The sequence below is a fragment of the Megalobrama amblycephala genome, linkage group LG11, assembly GCF_018812025.1.
Source record: "Megalobrama amblycephala isolate DHTTF-2021 linkage group LG11, ASM1881202v1, whole genome shotgun sequence".
Taxonomy (NCBI): Eukaryota; Metazoa; Chordata; class Actinopteri; order Cypriniformes; family Xenocyprididae; genus Megalobrama; species Megalobrama amblycephala.
In genome coordinates, this window is record NC_063054.1 from 36,021,697 (window position 1) to 36,042,664 (window position 20,968).

Below are 20,968 nucleotides of genomic sequence, written 5' to 3' on the forward strand. Positions count from 1 at the left end.
GAATTTGTTCTCGTAATTTAACAACTTTTTTCGCGTAATTTTATCTCGACTTTTTTTCTCGAAATTTAACTTTTTTTCTCATAATTTAAGGAATTTGTTCTCGTAATTTAACAACTTTTTTCTCGCAATTTTATCTCGACTTTTTTTCTCGAAATGTAACTTTTTTTCTCATAATTTAAGGAATTTGTTCTCGTAATTTAACAACTTCTTTCTCGTAATTTTATCTCGACTTTTTTTCTCGAAATGTAACTTTTTTTCTCATAATTTAACGAATTTATTCTCATAATTTAACAACTTCTTTCTCGTAATTTTATCTCGACTTTTTTTTCTCTAAATTTAACTTTTTTTTCTCATAACTTAACGAATTTGTTCTCGTAATTTAACAACTTTTTTCTCGTAATTTTATCTCGACTTTTTTTCTCGAAATTTAACTTTTTTCTCATAATTTAACGAATTTGTTCTCGGAATTTAACAACTTTTTTCTCGTAATTTAATGACTTTATGCTCAACATTTTATCTCAACTTTTTTCTCGAAATTTAACGCGTTTTTTATCGAAATTTAACAACTTTAATCTCGAGATGGTTTTATTTTTTTATTATTGCTTGGCCCTAATCCTCTTCCGTAAGTAGGGGTGGGCGATATGACCAAATTCTTATTGCACTCACGATATGAGAAATTTTATTTCACAATAATGATATATATCACAATTCAGTTATTTTGGGTTATTTTATCTAATTTCTGTTATTCAAAAAAGCAAATTGCAAACAATAGGACAAATACAATATAACAAAAATATGAATTAAAAGTTTTCAGGTACAATAGGTTTATTTAACATGTAGTTCCAATTAGTACAGTAATTTAATAATGAAATGTAAAAATAAAGTATTGTATAGTCTCCATTGTATGAATTAAATATAAATGTATTCTTATTAAAGCTAAAAAAAGTTATTCAGTCAAGGGCAGTGCGTTATTTTCTTTTTTGTTTGATTCACGTTATTGACACAGAGAGCAGCAGGTTTATTAGGCTGCTGTCACTTTAAAGGGAACCCCTGGTATTTAGATTTGTATGGCTTAATATAATGTAAATTATGTATCTTACTGAAATATGTAGTAGAAAACCCATGAAAGGTTTACATTATTTAAAAAATCCATGACATATTTAGACAGTTTGTTTAGCTGCCCAGTCGATGACGTCAAATGGTTGCACTTGTTGAGCTCCTGACACTACCATGTTGCTATTTTTACCGCAACACAACTCGGTATATAATATACAATGCCACATTGTGCAGCTTTTGGTTGTAATTTCCAGTCGATGAGCCACAAGAGAAGCGATGTAAGTCTCCACTGCTTTACTAGTGATAAGAGGAGAAAATAATGGGAAGTTGTGAAGAATGTGGACGAATAAAACTTCCTAAAGATCCGCGTCTTTGTTCTCTTCACTTTAGCCCTGATGACTTTGAGGCTTTTAGCTACTGAAAGAGCTTATAGTTGCCGATGGATATAAGTGTGTGCTTTAACCAAATGCCGATTGAGACAGACTGCCTCAAAGCTTGTGTTGCGTGATGCACGGGAAATCTGTGATCGCATAAAACAGTAGCATCTTCTCAGCATTTTTAACTGTGTGTAATGCATTCAGGTGACATATCAATAAGAGTCACGGTGTATTTCGGGATGACTTATAATTTTTTTTTTTTCCTGGTCATTATTGTTATGTTTACACATTAAACTGTATTTCATTTGATTTCTGTTTAATTCATAGTAAACTACTGTATCTTCTGTCACAGGAAGGAAAGACTAAGAACATTATTTGACATATTATTCAATATATTTTACAAGTATAAGGGTTATTATAGTTAACTAAACCTAAAACCAAAGAAATCTTCATTACTTGAAATAAACATTAACTGAAATAAAAAAAATAAATATATAAAAATGTAAACTTATTTTATTTAATCTAGCTTCTAAGCTTTAGCTTAACCTGAGGTATTAAAATAAACAGAAATAAAAACTTATAGACATTTAAAAGCAAAAACTAAAAGACATAAACACACAAAAAAATACTAAAACTTTTAACTAAAATTACAATGAAAGCAGAAAAACTAAAAATCAAATCTAATCACATTTTTTAAACGAAAACTATAATAGTACCTCAATGATAAGTGTCAGTTTGGGGAATATCAGATGTGCCTATATCAGTGTATTGGATCTGTGTACTGTTAGAAAAATGCTTAATGCATTACAATTTAACTAAATTAGATTTTAGTTGACTAAATCAACTGTAGATTTAGTCGACTATAATCTTATGATATTTAGTCGACTAAAACTAGACTAAAACTAAAACAATTTCCGATGACTAAAATATGACTAAAACTAAATGGCATTTTAGTCAAAAGACTATGACTAAAACTAAATCAAAATTTGCTGTCAAAATTAACACACGATGGGCATTTTGACATAATTACGCATGTATTCGACCATTCAAGTGCAATAAGATGTGAAAGAGAACTGAACTCATGATCACATGCTGAGAGACGCAGCTTTGTGTCAGTCAGTGTGTGCACTGCATTGAGTCCTTTTCCACTGCTTACTGTGCTTATAAACACTTTTTAACATTGAGCACGTCCCAAATTCACGATCGCCTTCTGAGAGAGGCAGCTTTCCGTGGCATTATTTTATTTCAGTAAACATTTATTTTATTTCAAGTAGCAAAAATGTTTTTAGTTAATGGTAAACGACCCTGCTGGGTGGTTTCTGGCCAGATTAATCTGCAAGAATTAAAAGTAAAGTCTGGTTCTGTTAAACAAGATTTGCTCAAGGTTAGAACAGCAGCGGTCAGAGGAAGTTCCTTCAGAGAAATTTAAACCAGCAGCTTCTGGTCTAAAAAAATAAAAAGCTGAATCTGCAATGAGACACAGAATATATCTTGAGTTGTAAGAAGGTAAAATGAGTAGAACTGTACTAAATATGAACAGAAAGAATCCGTATGTCATCCGGTTCACTTACAGTAACCCCTGGACTAGTTATTTCACTGACTGTCTGACTTGGGCCATTTTTACACAACAGCTGGCTTTAGTGGTTCAAAAATAACCAGACTTGAACAAGTCTAAACTGGCTCGGTCTGGTTTATGAATGTATTGTGAACTGCAGAACAGAAGACTAGTTTATTCCTGACGTAAATCGCCTCATTATCAACTGATCTTAAAAGCCCTGTGTGTATTGACTCCGTCACAGGCCCTTATAAAGACTAAATGAAACACCGAACAGCATCTGAGCCAAGGGTTATAAAAGCAGACTGATCTCGTAACACATATCTGTGAGAGAAACACAAACTTAAAGCGTCTGTTTACAGAGAGCAGCTTTAATAAGCGCACGCCTGCTGCGTTCACATCTCGCATGATTAAAATAAAGCTGCGAATTCAATTGCTCTGCTTGGTGAAAACATGTGTGCCAAAACTCTGTCCCCGACAAATTAGTGTTAATAGGCACAAGTCTGGCCAATAAATCCACATATGCTGCAAATATTCTGTCTGTGTCTCTAAACGGGGCTGAAAGTCTCATGAACACAAACTGTACACACGAATACACACACACACACACACACACACACACACACTCTGTGGATATTAATGGACATGGAGGCAATTTAAAGTTCTGTTCCTGAAAGAAGGCTGCATTTATTTGATTAAGAAATACAGCAAAAAATTTATTATTGTGAAAAAGTACAATTTAAAATAACTTTCTATTTTAATATATTTTAAAATGTAATATATTCCTGTGATGCAAAGCTAAATTTTCAGCATCATTATTCCAGTCTTCATGATCCTTCAGAAATCATTCATATTTCTCATTATTATCAATGTTGAAAACAGCTGTGTGGAACAGAAATCTTTTGTAACATTATAAATGTCTTTACTGTCACTTTTGACCAATTTTATGCATCCTTGCTGAATAAAAGTATTCATTTTTTTCTGACCCCAAACTTTTGAATAAACTTTTTTAACTTTTGTGATATGTTAATGGATGGGATGCAATAAAACTCATCAAATAATGACGCAGCAATATCTGTGAATGGCTGTACAGACAAAAATGTAGAAATTGGAAAATATGTGTAGAGATTTTACAGATCACAGATGAAACCCTGAAGAGATGCATAACGTACAGGTGTGTTCATGACATTTTATTTTTTACTACTATGTAGTAGTACTATTACTACTTGAAATAAAATGCTGGATGGAGTCAACCAATCAGCATGTTCAGCGCCTAAGTCCCACCTGTTCCTGAACTTTGAAAAAGTACTACCGCGTGAGCAGGGACTTTCTGAAGGGGAAACTTTTACCTGGAACTTCCTTTAGACCTAGTTCCTGCGGTTGAAAGGCAGCTATATACTTCATCAAATCCAGCAAATGGTTCTTCCTCAGAAGAACTCAGTGTAAAAGCTGTAAATGCAAATTAGTTTCCTGGTGGACTGATATAAACCTGTGCACCTTGACTTTTGGAAAATATATAAATCCAGGCAATCAGAACTTGCCAATTTGAGGAACTGTATCCATTCAGGAGGTCCATGCAAACTCAACAATGGAGTGAACATGAGAGAACTAAAATAAAACATCTGCTACAACTAACTACATCTGTTCAATCAGTCATTCCTTCAGGACACAGAGAGTTAACAGAGCCCAGGGTGAAGAGAGAGAGAGAGAGAGAGAGAGAGAGAGAGAGATGGGGGCACATTTAAAAGGAGGGAGAAACGTGAAGAAAAAGAAAACAAAACAGAAGATCACGAGAGGAAACTGAAGGCAGAATTTCATTTAGAAACAAAGAGACTTGAGAAGGTGAACAAGACACACACACACAAACACAGACTCTATGAAATCACACAATGCATGTCGAATGTGTGTGTAGTAAATCTGTAACTAAACAGGCACACACCTTCTTACTACTTCACATATATTTAACTTGCACAAGAATCTTTCCCACCATCAAATCATAGCTGATAGTTGTGTGTGTGTGTGTGTGTGAAAGCGAAATTGTTCCTGGTGAGCTAAAACCCTTCTTTGTGGACTTCATAAGTTCATAAATAAAGTAAACTTTTTTTTTTTTTTTTTTTTAAATATTGTTAACTTGTTAACTTAGTGGTTTGGAACCACTAAGATTTTTAATGTTTTTAAAAGAAGTTTCGTCTGCTCACCAAGGCTACATTTATTTAATTAAAAATACAGTAAAAACAGTAATATTGTGAAATATTATTACAATTTAAAATAACTGTTTTCTATTTGAATATATTTTACAAAGTAATTTATTCCTGTGATGCAAAGCTGAATTTTCAGCATCATTACTCCAGTCTTCAGTGTCACATGATCCTTCAGAAATCATTCTAATATGCTGATCTGCTGCTCAATAAACATTTAATGTGTATAATTGTACAAAATATTTGTGTACAATATTTTTTTTCAGGATTCTTTGATGAATAGAAAGTTCAAAAGAACAGTGTTTATCTGAAATCTAATCTTTTGTAACATTATAAATGTCTTTACTGCCACTTTTGATTGAATTAATGCATCCTTGCTGAATAAAAGTATTCATTTCTTTAATTTCTTTTCAAAAAAATAAAAATAAAAATTCTTACTGACCCCAAACTTTTGAACGGTAGTGTATAATGCTACAGAAGCTTTGTATTTCAGATAAATGCTGTTCTTTTGAACTTTCTATTCATCAAGGAATCCTGAAAAAAAAAGTACACAACTGTTTTCAACATTGAAAATAATCATAAATGTTTATTGAGCAGCAAATCAGCATATTAGAATGATTTCTGAAGGATCATGTGACACTGAAGACTGGAGTAACGATGCTGAAAATTCAGCTTTGCCATCACAGGAATAAATTACTTTGCCAAATATATTTAAATAGTACACAGTTATTTTAAATTGTAATAATATTTCACAATATTACTGTTTTTTTACTGTATTTTTAATTAAATAAATGTAGCCTTGGTGAGCAGACCAAGATATATATATATATACACATAAACTATTGTTCAAAAGTTTGAGGTTGATAAAATCTTTTAATGTTTTAATGTTTTTAAAAGTCTATTTTGCTCACCAAGGCATTTATTTGAAACAGAAATGTATAATTTAATGTTCAATTGAATGCATTCTTGACCCATAGAATGCAATATATAATATAATATTATATATATATATATATATATATATATATATATATATATATATATATATATATATATATATATATACACACACACACACAATACAAATTGCAGAACGCACACAAATTGCAGAAAGGTTTCTTGTAAGATTACAGTAAGGGTTAGGTTAGCCTGTAGTCATATAATTAGCTTTATGAAACAATACAAGCCTATGTTATGTCCTAAATTAAATAGCCAAGTAAACATATGTGTGTTGGAGAATGTTGCAATGTGGTTGCTAGGGTGTTCTGGATGGTTGCTAGGTGGTTGTTTACATAAAAGTGTCCACACTCATTATTTATGTCTGTAGTAGAAACGTGTGGGATGAGTCATGCACCAAAATACAATGGTTCATTTTATGAGGTTTGTTTAAATCATTAACTCCTTTGAGTAACAGTACTAGTGATGCTTGACCTAGTAAACACACATAAAATAAAATCATTTGATCGCACACACACTCAAACTCTCTCAAACAGTCACTTCATAAAGAAAAACTGCTCAAAAATCTCACAAATACACACACAGGGTATGAATTCAGAAGCACACTTACAAACACATGCTGGTGAAAATCTGTTCCTCACACTATTTTCTCTCCGGTCAGCGTCTACCTGTGCGCACGTGAGTTCGCCGTCACAGACAGACGGTTGAGCCGTAAACCAAAACTCCACGACGCTCCTCCAAACACAAATCACTCAGCAGATCTCCTCAAGAATCTCATGTGACCTCCTGCCTTTCTTCCTTCAGCACGTCTCTCCTGATTCACGGCTTTTCTCTCCGGTGAGAGAGCAGCTCTGATCACCTCAGTGAACATGGAGGGAACATGAACACACACACACACACACACATTCAGCCTACCAGCGAGACAGCGAGAGGGGCAGGAGTTACTCTGGAGGGGCGTGTAGCTTCAGTCAGTGTGTGTGTGTGTGTGTGTGTGAGTGTGTAAGCCAGACAAAAGGAAACAGGAAGTGACATTAGAGATTCATTTAGTGGACATTGTGGCTTTGGATCTTTGATCTCTCACTCTCACTCTCTCACTTGCTCTGTCTTTACTTTGACTTTAATCCAAAAAGGAAACACAGCCCATTTCAAATTAAAGGGATAATGAACATTCTGTCATCATTTTTCACAAAATGAGGAAGTTTCTTGAGGAAGAATTGTGCTGGTCGCTCTTTTTCCATGCAATTATGATAAATATCATAAAACAATAAGATGTCCATACGATTCATGCACTATATATAAACAGACCGAAATGTAGGTTTAGGAAATCTTAACATCCGCTCTAACAAGGGCTTGACATTAACACCTGCCATGTGCGGGTGTATTTCAGCAGTGGCTGGTTGAATTTTATATATAATATATAAATTTTTCAACTGTAGTTTTTTAAAAGGCATCTGAAATAATAAACTAAGTGCAGTATTGCAGGATTTTGTGATACATATCGATACTGAAATATCTGAAATGCATCCAATTCTCGTTTCCCGGAGAATAGATACACAGTACCAGCTGCGCTTTCTCTCTCTCTCATCTCTCCGACAGCGAGTCGACACACAAACCCGCCTCCCCTCACTCACTCGTTTCATTTGCTCCAGATGAATATTGCTGGTGTTACAGAGCTTGAATTTCGCTTCAGGATTGCGCATGTTGTGCATAATTTTACTAATTTCCACAGATTTTGTTCTCACACCCAAAGTGTGCACACATAAAGCCGCCTCTCAGTACTAAATTGAGTTATTTTTCGCTGCTTATTGCACTTAAACAGTCAAATACACACAAAATAATGTCAAAATGCCGGTCTTGGCGAGTATTCATGTAAACACAGTCAGTTATGTTTTAAGTGAATGTAAACAGTTGAGAAAGAAAACGCATGTGTAACAGTATATTTGATCCGTGCATCAGGTCTTAAAGTGACAGCAGCCTAATATACCTCCTGCCAAATTATGAGATAATATTAAAAATATCTTTATGGCAGTTTTCCCCATGGTATTGATGTCAAAATTGTGGCCAGTGAAAATGGAAAACCACTAGCCAAAGTAGCTGGTGAGAAAAAAGTTAAGCCCTGGCTCGAACCCTCTTTAAAGACTTCATGAGAGAACAGTGCTATTTTTTAACTAAAACTAAATCTAAACCAATTAAAAATAATTTTCTTTCATTGACATGAAGCTCCAAAGATGCAAAAAGATGCCAGTACACACTAATAATGAAAAGAAAGACACTAAACACAAGATAAAAGCCACTGCTTTACTGAGATATAAATAAATCTAATTCATAATACTGTAATAGTCTATAAATAATACTAAAATAGCGGAAGCATTTGTGAAGGAATCATTCTTTTGAGTTGAATCTTCTTAATGAATCAGTTGATTCAGTTCACAAAAATGAACTGAACATTTTGTTCTTTAATTTCAATGGTTAAAAGCTCAATAGAGAGGAAGACTGTCAGTTAATAACAACTTAAATTTCAGTCTGTTTATCATACGAAGACATTGTGTAACTTTAGCAGACTAGAAATAGTCATATGGGACACTTTTCTGAATCCTTTTGAAGCTTGAAAACCTCAGTATTTACAAAAGCATTCTCCAAAGTTTCCTCGCGACCAGTGTTAAAGCGTGTGTGAAAAGCTTACAGATGACATCATGAAAAATTCAGACCCAAGAAAAACACCAGAAGGCCAAAGACCACCAGATGAGAGAGAGCAAGAGCTGATCAGTGCAAACATTCACACAATCCTCCTGTGTGGTGTTTGACACGGTCAGTGCTGAACTAAAGCATGCTGGCCTCCTATTGGCCGATCTGCAGCTATGTAGTTGACCTCTGACCTCAGCCACACCCCTACTGACCCACTGCCCTTCACATGTGTGAACACGCTGCTTTCACACTGGCGATATCGCGGCAGGCTCTCTTTAAAACAGTAAATAAATCACTTCAGTCCCTCCAAGTGTTTTGTAACTTCCAAACTATTAAACACAGAAACTACGGCACTGAACTGAGCATGTGCAAGCAGGGCTGGCATCGTATGTTCGGGTCATGCAGCCAATCAAATTCACTGCCTTTTAAGGGCAATGGTATGCCGCAACAGACCAAAACACCTCCGCTCTCTCTCCCTGTCGCTCACGATGGGTCACATGACCACACTCGTTTCTGTCCATTTCTCCTGAGCTGAATGTTGTCAGTGGTTTTGAAAACATTAGTCATGGTCATTTATCTCAAATTTTCTGTCAGTCACACTGATGGAGTCATGAATATGAACCTCATAACCTCAAATCCATCTACATTTCATCAAGATCATTTCTCCTTGTTCACTTATGAAGAAAAATGCTTTAGTTTTTCTCTAAATAAGGACATACCACAGACATTTTATCTTTTATTTTTAGACTAACATTAAAACATTTTTTCCTCATTTTAGAATATATATATATATATATATATATATATATATATATATATATGAATAAATTAATTAATATTTGCATTTTCAAAATACATAAATAATGTTAACACTTTAATGAACTGCACTTCTACAGCATTTATTAATCTTTGTTGATGTTAATTTCAATTTCAATTTACTAATACATTATTAAAATCTTGTTAACATTAGTTAATGCACTGTGAATTAACATGAACAAACAATGAACAACTGTATTTGCATTAACTAACATTAACGAAGATTAGTAAATACAGCAACAAATGTATTGCTCATGGTTAGTTCATGTTAGTTAATTCATTAACTAATGTTTAACTAATGAACCTTATTGTAAAGTGTTAGCCATAATATTTTATAATTAAATATTATAAAATATTTTAAAAATATTTTAAATACATTTTTAGAAACAAATAAATAAACAAAATTAACCACACACACACACACACACACACACACACACACACACACACACACACACACACACACACACACACACACACACACACACACACACAAAGTGAATATATATAGGACATGTGTGTGTATGAATAAATAAATAAATGTTTATATATATATATATATATATATATATATATATATATATATATATATATATATCTGTGTGTATGTATATATAATGTATACATATTTTTATATTTAAAATATATAAATAATATTTTATAATTAAATAAATATTATAAAATATTTTATATATTTATATGTAGAATTCTAAAAATATTTTAAATAAATATTTTTATAAACAAACAAATAAATAAACAAAATAAATAGTAAATAAATGATATTTATAAATAAATACATTTTTATAAATAAATTCATACATTTTTAGCTTTGACTACTCAAGGGCATCTTGGTGTTTTATCAGATTTCCGGTTACAGGAAATAGTTCATTTGAGAACAAGGAAAGTTTTGGTCAGCCTGACTTACATTCAACCACCTAGAAAACCCAAAAAACTGCATTCAACTGATCTGGAGCATAAACACACACACACACACACACACACACACACACACACACACACACACACACACACACACACACACACACACACACACACACACACACACACACACACACACACACACACACACACACACACACACACACACACACACACACACACACACACACAGAGTAAGCTGGGAAACTTGTTTTTATCTTGTTGCTTGACCGACATCATTAAATCATCATATGAGTTTGGTTTTACATCTCAAATCAGAGCAGACTAGCACAGACCTTCCCAGAAAACGTCACAGCTGATATCGGCTCTAAAACAAACAAACTTTCCTCTGTCTATTTTCACAACCAAACCACACGCTTCCGAAACAAGATAACTATGATTGCAATAATAACAATTAGTTAAAAGTACAGAAACACGACTCTTCAAAAGTCTGTGACAAGTATTTGGACAGACAGATACATGGTTCTGATGTCTGGTCTGGATGTTTGTTTTGGACTGACAGGAACCAGATTACAGTCAAAAAGAAATCCTGAAATCCTGCAGAACTATAATCACTGCTGCTGAAACACACACAAAATTACTGCAACTGAAAACACTGACACGAAAACAAGTCAACTGACAGTATTAATAGTGTTCAGAATTAGTCATCTGAACAAAAACTTGACATGAAACTCGTCCTACACCATTTGTGCTCCAGACATGATCTCCGGAGCTTTAGCTGGTTTCTGTACAGGCAAACTAACACACACACACACACACACACACACACACACACACACACACACACACACACACACACACACACACACACACACACACACACACACACACACACACACACACACACTCAGTTCAGAGCGAGTGAGTACTGCCCTCTACTGTTCAAACACAATGTCTTTATCTGCACAAGAGAAGCTGATACCATATTCAAGTACTAATGAACAGGGTAAATATATTCCAAGGTGATTCAAAGATACAGTGGCATGAAAAAGTATGTGAACCCCTTGCAGAATCTGTGACAATGAGAATTATATTAATAAAATAAGAGGGATAATAAAAAATGCATGTTATTTTTTGTTTAGTACTGTCCTGAGTAAGATATTTTACATAAAAGATGTTTGCATTTAGTTCACAAGACAAAACAATAGCTGAATTTATTAAAATAACCCCATTCATAAGTATGTGAACCATTGATTCTCAATACTGTGTGTGGTTACCTGATGATCCACGACTGTTTTTATGTTTTGTGATGGTTGTTCATGAGTCTCTTGTTTGTCCTGAGCAGTTAAACTGAGCTCTGTTCTTCAGAAAAATCCTCCAGCTCCTGCAGATTCATCAGTTTTCAAGCATTTTTGCATATTTGAACCCTTATTTTGAGATTCATCTTTTCACACTGAGGACAACTGAGGGACTCAAACACAACTATTAAAGAAGGTTCAAACATTCACTGATGCTCCAGAAGGAAACATGATGCATTAAGAGCCGAGGGGTGAAAACTTTTGAATTCAAATATCAAGGTAAATTTTACTTAATTTTTCTGCCGGGAAACATGCAGGTATCTTCTGTTGGTTCCGAAGGGCAGTACTAAATGAAAAACAATGATATTTAAACAAAATAAGAAAAATTGTGACATCTTGTTCAAAAGTTTTCACCCCCCGACTCTTAATGCATCGTGTTTCCTTCTGGAGCATCAGTGAATGTTTGAACCTTTTTTAATAGTTGAGTTTGAGTCCCTCAGTTGTCCTCAGTGTGAAAAGATGGATCTCAAAATAAGGGTTCAAATATGCAAAAATGCTTGAAAACTGATGAATCTGCAGGAGCTGGAGGATTTTTCTGAAGAACAGAGCTCAGTTTAACTGCTCAGGACAAACAAGAGACTCATGAACAACCATCACAAAACATAAAAACAGTCGTGGATCATCAGGTAACCACATACAGTATTGAGAATCAATGGTTCACATGCTTATGAATGGGGTTATTTTAATAAATTCAGCTATTGTTTTGTCTTTGTGAACTAAATGCAAACATCTTTTATGTAAAATATCTTACTCAGGACAGTACTAAATAAAAAATAACATGCATTTTTTATTATCCCTCTTATTTTATTAAAATAATTCTCATTTTCACAGATTCTGCAAGGGGTTCACATACTTTTTCATGCCACTGTAACTGTAACAAACCAGCTGAGAAAATGAGATATGAGATACATTAAGTGCGACATTCAACTACATTTTACTATTTTATTCCTGTATATATTTGAATGCATTGAAAATCAGAACGTGAATGAATGACATTTTAAAAATTTAGGGCAGATTATACAAATTATTGTTTCTTTATTGTCTTTATAATTTGCTGGAAATTTAACAGAAATAACGCTGCTTTAATACTTTAATATTAAAATGTATTATATTTTTAATATAAAAAAATGTATACTATTTATTTTATTTAATATTTATAATTAAATAGATAATAAATATATAATAAATGTATAATACATAATATATTTTAATATAAAAATGTATACTATTTATTTTAAGTCTTATTTATAACAAAATGTATAATAAATATTTTATAATATAAGACAACAATATTTTTCTATTCTAATTAAAAGGTAAGGAATTTTATAATTGTTTAAATTAATATTTATTATATAGCATATAACTTGTTAAAAATATATACTTATTTTTAAGATACAAGTAAACAATATTTTCAGTGTTTTCTATTATTTTAGCAAAAAAATAAATCATTAAAAACAACACAAAAGCATTATTATAAGTTTGAAATATTTTCTCTTCTAATTCCCAATCGTTAGTTAAGTTATAAAAATATCTCCGTCACTAATAACTTTTTTAATTATGACAGCTGAGACATGGTTTGCAACTAATAACATAGAGTGGCCCGTTTATCACTGTAGTCTAGTTAATAACGGTGCATCAAGCTGCATTCATCTCCAGCTGTGTGTGTTCAGAAGTGTAACTCACCGCAGGTGTGGATCACGCTGAGGTATTTGCGGGTGCCACGGTAACAGGGGTCTCCAAACTCTTGTGTAGAGGCACGGACCACACAGGAGCGTTTCCCCTGGCAACGTGATGTCATCACCTGCAGAGCCACATCTGACGAGCAGTCTGGAATCACATGACAGATCAGGTGAGATCTCAAAATAAACACATACCATAGACTTATTGTTTATATAGATAAAGCCAATTGGTCACTGTGATTTTGCAAAGCAAGACATGTTCCTGGATTAACATCTTTAGTTGATCCTGGAACAACATTCCTGGCCAAAAACATATTCCTAACTCCTTTCCCTACCCCTAAACATTTTCCCTGAAATCAGAGGAAATATATATATAAGAATGGTGTAGATTGAATAGAGGTTCTCACCTGGTTTAACCCACATTTTCCCATGGTCATTAGGCTGAGACTTTTAGGCTCTTTTTAGAAATTTGACCTAATTCCTAAAATAGTATAAGGTAATTAAAGATATTAAATAGATATTAAATAGCAGTCCCATTAAATAGCTACTTTTTGTCAATACAATAAAGTTATGTGTTGGTATGAGCCACCACAGTCATTTAAAAACAAAAAATTCAGTAAGCTTCGGAGCATAATGAATCAGCATGTCGAATCAGCTGTTCGGAGCGCCAAAGTCACGTGATTTGACACGCGATCCGAATCATGATTCGACACGCTGATTCATAACGCTCCGAAGCTTCCTGAAGCAGTGTTTTGAAATCGGCCATCACTATATAACTCATTATTTAGTTTTTTTGGCGCACCAAAAATATTCTCGTCGCTTTATAATATTAATATTGAACCACTGTACTCACATGAACTGATTTAAATATGTTTTTAGTACATTAATGGATCTTGAGAGAGGAAATGTCATTGCTGGCTATTGAGGGCCCACTGAGCCATCGGATTTCAACAAAAATATCTTAATTTGCGTTCTGAAGGTGAACGAAGGTCTTACGGGTGTGGAACGGCATGAGGGTGAGTAATTAATGACATTATTTTTGGGTGAACTAACAATTTAAGAGCGCGCGCTACGAGCACAATAACGTCTGACAGGACTGGGAAGTTCATTTTTCTGAGGTCAGAGACTTTTTATTTCGTAACAAGTTACGAAAACAACATTAAATTAATGACAGACATATAGCCTGACAACATCTCTTCTGGCCGCTGATACTGAATCAGCAATGCGTTTTTCTCAGGCACTCTTGACTTAAACTGCGTCTGACAGAAGAGTCAACCGCTTTCACGCACGTCTTTCAAAATAAAAGTCTCGATTCAGAAAAAACATATTGACTGGACACCAGTTGAGAAACACTATTCGACTTAACGAATTACAGTATAATGACTGAAAACACAGTATTTGCTTTATTAATCATTTTTACAATTTATATAATTTTATAGCCAAATTTTTTGAAATTCACAATTTCCAATTGGAGATGCCCCTGAATGTACCCAGCTGATGGATTTGTCACTTCTAGAACAAATTTTGCCTGTATATTATATGAATAAGTTACTTTAGTATCATTATTATTAACAGTCTGAATTAGTTATTTTTATTTTTTGCATTTTTATTCTAATTTTTCTCAAGTTTTAGTCATTTTTATTAGGCTAGTTTATGTCTATATAGTTTTGGTATGAATGAATGAAAAATTAATGTCAGTTCATTTTTATTTCATACATCAAGCAAAACTAAATGAAAATGAGAAACATTTCTTGGCAAATATCTGATTTTTTTTTTTTTTTTTTATATTTCATTTTATTTCGGTTAACATTTATTAATAAAAAACATTTTTATATAACCTTGGTATGAATAAACACTCCTGAAGGTACCGTCACAGCTCTGAATAAATACAAAACTATATGAATGTGTTTTACTTCCACACACACAGAACAATAAAGCCACACAGTGAAGAACATCAAACAGTTTTACTACACAAGCACACAGGCATTTAACAGATAGCAGTGTGTGTGTGTGTGTGTGTTCATGTTTGGGCTTGTCGTCCGCCCATCATTATGTGTCTTTACCGCTTGATTCTGCGGGGGAGGATGAAACTGCAGCCGCCGGTCAGAACTGCAGATGGCAAAATGCTCACAAAAACATACAGCGTGTTCATTTGAGACAAACTTGGCTTTAAACACCTTTAAAAATGCCCTATAATTATATCATTTCGTGAAAGTACTTCAAAGACTCACCCTATTTTTGTCTGTATTCATTATTTGTCAGTGCTGCTTTTCTTCTTGTTTCAATCGTCTGAATATGTTTCAGAGATCTGATGTCACTAAGCTGACAATCTGCAGGTTATTTGATCCTCAAAAGCATTTGCTGTATCTTGCTCACACAACTTCATTTCCTAGTGAACTAATAATGCTTTTATTTCAGGAACTTCAGTTAGCCAATCAGATTAGAGCTGGCCAGATTGAGAAGGTGCTTTCCAGAGAGTAATATCAATCAGACGGTCAATGAATGGACGGCTAACACCAACAGACTGCTACTGTAGATCACCAGAAAGTGGAAAATATCATAGCCGTCATATACGGGGGATGAACAACATTACTACTCCTATAATCAGTGTTGTTATTGTTAACTAAAACTTACTTTAAAAATGTGAAATAAGTTGAAGCACTAAAATGATAAAATAAAATAAAACAAAAAAATATAAACAAAATAAGACAAAAAAATATTTAAAAATCTAATAAAAATTACAAAGCAGAACAAAATTACTATAAATTAAACTAATTAAAATAAAAAAATTCAAGCTAATTCAAAATATAAAAACTATAAATTAAAATAACAGCCTTCTATTAAATATATTAATATTAATTTATATATATATATATATATATATATATATATATATATATATATATATATATATATAAACCCAAATTATATTATAATTTTTAAATATTTTTTTTTGTTTTAATGTCATTTGTAATCTTTTCATTATCTTTTTTAGAATAAATTAGAATGAGAAAATACTACTAAAAAATAATTCAACAAATTATTTTACAAATTTATTATTATAATTATTTCATATTTCAACCTGGATCACCTGGAATAAATAGCAATTAGGCATATATATATATATATATATATATATATATATATTTTTTTTTTTTTACAAACACAATGCCATATAAAGAGAACAGTAACACAAAATTGTGAGGTCAAAGGTCATCATCTATACTTACAAAAGGGGGGTTGCAATAGAAAACCATTTTTAGTTCCCCAAAGAACCGTGAACAGTTCTAAAAAAGAACATTTTTTTTTCTAAATTGTAAAGAACATTTAAAAAAACTTTTCCACAATTAAAAACTTTTTGGAATGTAAAGGTTCTATGAATGTTTAAAGTTCTTCATGGAACTATCAATACCAATAAAGAACCTTTATTTTTAAGCATGTACAGCCCGTCAATGGTTAAAAATGCATCTGTCCACTAGTTAAGCGTTAAGAAAGAGTCCACATGGGTCAGAATTACACCAGAACCAGAAGTGACACAGAACACCCACACCGAGAGTGACAGCCCATTTATACAAATCCATTAACACAAAGCACAAAGACTTGACATAACCATCACTCACTGAAGATCTGAAGACCGGAGACACGTCGTCACCTCAGGACTAATGGCTTCAACAAATGTCAGAGGTCGAAGGTCACAGAATCGTGTTAGTAAACAGAGACCTGCTCGCTGATAGAGATCTGATTTATGAATGGCATAACCAGCCAGTGTTGTCAAAGTTAAATTTGAGTAAACTATTTATTGGGCTGCTGGGACGCATCACCTGTCTCACACTGACGATGTCGCTTATGACAAACCTGGATCTGCACGGATCTAACGGTTCTTCTCTAGAGCTCTAGTTCTGGTTGAGCACATACAGAAACTGGATCCACCTGAGAGAAAAACCCCGGGGTCACTTTCAGTCCTTCATCACACACGCTCGAATCTGAGTTTACAGCTCTGTGTGGGGGAAATATGGGGTGTGGGAACTGTACAGAAGCCCATGGAGGCCATGTGTTTTATTCTTCCGTGAGTAAGTGCTAGATACACTACTGTTCAAAAGCTTTGAAATTTAGGATGCATTAGCAGATCACATTAATTACATGTCTAAATGGAGATGGAGATCATAATTAATAGCATAATAGGTATAATTAGTTTCTTTAACTTCTATATTCATAGTTAATTTGTAAGGAATTTAAATTAAAGTGCTCAAAATTAAGGACTGAAACATTTAGGGCCCTATAATACACCCGGTGCAATCATTTTCACATCCTGCGCCACATTGTTTAAATAGCAAATGCATTTGCGCCCATTTGTGCGCCCATGGGCGTGCTGGTCTGAAATTGAGGTGTGTTCAGGTGCATTGTTGGCATGTTGCTATTTTGAGGCAACTGAAAACGAATGCACCATTGACCAACTGAAACATGGTCTAAAGTCAATGACGCAATATTTTTTTGTTATTTAAAGAGTGTGTTAGTAATATGCACCTATATGCGGGTGCACAACGCGCGTACACTCTTCATTTTACACACACAGGGATGCACAACAGCACACAAACATGCCAAATATTAAAAATTAAAATATTACAATGTAAAAGATTATTATTGTGTGCATAAAGATCCTTTGGTGGAATCCGGCTTTTCTCGTTGAAAAATAATATTATCCAACACTATAAATTTTCACAATCCAACCAAATTCTGATGGATAAAAATCAAATCCTGCTGCTGAATATTCTGTCTTATGCAAAATCAAATGTGTTTAAGGTCTAACAGTCTTTAAGTTCTGATTGATTCAGTTTTAATGGCTTTAATGACCTTTAACTCTACAGATGGAGGTTCTTGAGCCGCTTCTGGTGAAACACTTTCAGTCTTTACCTGACAGGAAGTCCAGAGAGAAAAACAGACCCCATTAACCTCGTCATTGAGTGTGGTGTCAGAGTGATTAGTCAAGCACTGGTTAAGAGGGTGTTGTTCTCTCTCGCCCACACCCACCCACACACACATACACAGGTTTCCATGTTTTATGGGGACTTCCATAGACATAATGATTTTTATACTGTACAAACTTATATTCTATCCCCTAACACTAACCCTACTCATCACAGAAAACTTTCTGCATTTCTACATTTTCAAAAAAACATCACTTGGTATGATTTATAAGCTGTTTTCCTCATATGTGGACCAAAAAATGTTGGCATGTTGACATTTTGTCCCAATAACTTTGCCCCCCCCCCCCCCCCACACACACACACACCCTCCAGGAGTGTAAGAGGAGATGAGATAAGCTGATACTCAAGACAAAAAGAGAGTGACGTTCTAACTGAATTTCCTCCCACACATCCGAGAAGTTTCCTTGAATTCAAGCATGTTCCTGGCGGAGCACTTCCCCAGAACAGGCACAAAACGACACAGTTTGATTCTTTGATGCTGGAACAATAACAATGAGACGGACTGACAGCATCATATTCCACACGCACAGATACAAACACAAACATGTAGAAACAGGAGAAATGAAGCAGTGAAGCCAAACACCTGAGATGATGTGATGTCATTCACATTTGCACAGGTGTTGTAGGATCTGTGTGTGTATGTGTGTTTGTGTAGATGTTTACTGTAGGTAATTGCATAAGAGGTAGTTAATTGCATAAGAGGTAGTTAATTGCATAAGAGGTATATATATATATATATATTTAAATATATATATATATATATATATATATATATACACACACACAAACCCGATTCCAAAAAAGTTGGGACACTGTACAAATTGTGAATAAAAAAGGAATGCAATAATTTAAAAATCTCATAAACTTATATTTTATTCACAATAGAATATAGATAACATATCAAATGTTGAAAGTGAGACATTTTGAAATGTCATGCCAAATATTGGCTCATTTTGGATTTCATGAGAGCTACACATTCCAAAAAAGTTGGGACAGGTAGCAATAAGAGGCCGGAAAAGTTAAATGTACATATAAGGAACAGCTGGAGGACCAATTTGCAACTTATTAGGTCAATTGGCAACATGATTGGGTATAAAAAGAGCCTCTCAGAGTGGCAGTGTCTCTCAGAAGTCAAGATGGGCAGAGGATCACCAATTCCCCCAATGCTGCGGCGAAAAATAGTGGAGCAATATCAGAAAGGAGTTTCTCAGAGAAAAATTGCAAAGAGTTTGAAGTTATCATCATCTACAGTGCATAATATCATCCAAAGATTCAGAGAATCTGGAACAATCTCTGTGCGTAAGGGTCAAGGCCGGAAAACCATACTGGACACCCGTGATCTTCGGGACCTTAGACGGCACTGCATCACATACAGGAATGCTACTGTAATGGAAATCACAACATGGGCTCAGGAATACTTCCAGAAAACATTGTCGGTGAACACAATCCACCGTGCCATTCGCCGTTGCCGGCTAAAACTCTATAGGTCAAAAAATAAGCCATTTCTAAACATGATCCAGAAGCGCAGGCGTTTTCTCTGGGCCAAGGCTCATTTAAAATGGACTGTGGCAAAGTGGAAAACTGTTCTGTGGTCAGACGAATCAAAATTTTAAGTTCTTTTTGGAAAACGGGGACGCCATGTCATCCGGACTAAAGAGGACAAGGACAACCCAAGTTGTTATCAGCGCTCAGTTCAGAAGCCTGCATCTCTGATGGTATGGGGTTGCATGAGTGCGTGTGGCATGGGCAGCTTACACATCTGGAAAGGCACCATCAATGCTGAAAGGTATATCCAAGTTCTAGAACAACATATGCTCCCATCCAGACGTCGTCTCTTTCAGGGAAGACCTTGCATTTTCCAACATGACAATGCTGGACCACATACTGCATCAATTACAACATCATGGTTGCGTAGAAGAAGGATCCAGGTACTGAAATGGCCAGCCTGCAGTCCAGATCTTTCACCCATAGAAAACATTTGGCGCATCATAAAGAGGAAGATGCGACAAAGACCTAAGACAGTTGAGCAACTAGAAGCCTGTATTAGACAAGAATGGGACAACATTCCTATTCCTAAACTTGAGCAACTTGTCTCCTCAGTCCCCAGACGTTTGCAGACTGTTATAAAAAGAAGAGGGGATGCCACACAGTGGTAAACATGGCCTTGTCCCAACTTTTTTGAGATGTGTTGATGCCATGACATTTAAAATCCCTTAAAATGATACATTTTCTCAGTTTAAACATTTGATGTCATCTATGTTGTATTCTGAATAAAATATTGAAATTTGAAACTTCCACATCATTGCATTCTGTTTTTATTCACAATTTGTACAGTGTCCCAACTTTTTTGGAATCGGGTTTGTGTATATATATATATATATATATATATATATATATATATA

The 20,968-nt window shown here is 34.2% G+C and overlaps 1 protein-coding gene across 2 annotated transcripts in view; it reads right to left on the reverse strand.

Annotated features, from left to right (window-relative positions):
- Window positions 1-20,968, reverse strand: part of LOC125278525 (protein eva-1 homolog A) — a 38,926-nt gene that overhangs the window by 13,590 nt on the left and 4,368 nt on the right. Inside the window, exon 4 of one of the 2 annotated variants that reach the window (XM_048207772.1) lies at window positions 13,586-13,729. In XM_048207772.1, coding sequence (XP_048063729.1) covers window positions 13,586-13,729 — 144 coding nt within the window. Of the gene's footprint in view, window positions 1-6,753; window positions 7,885-13,585; window positions 13,730-20,968 lie in introns of those variants that run through there. The other variant, XM_048207773.1, reaches the window with a different exon arrangement.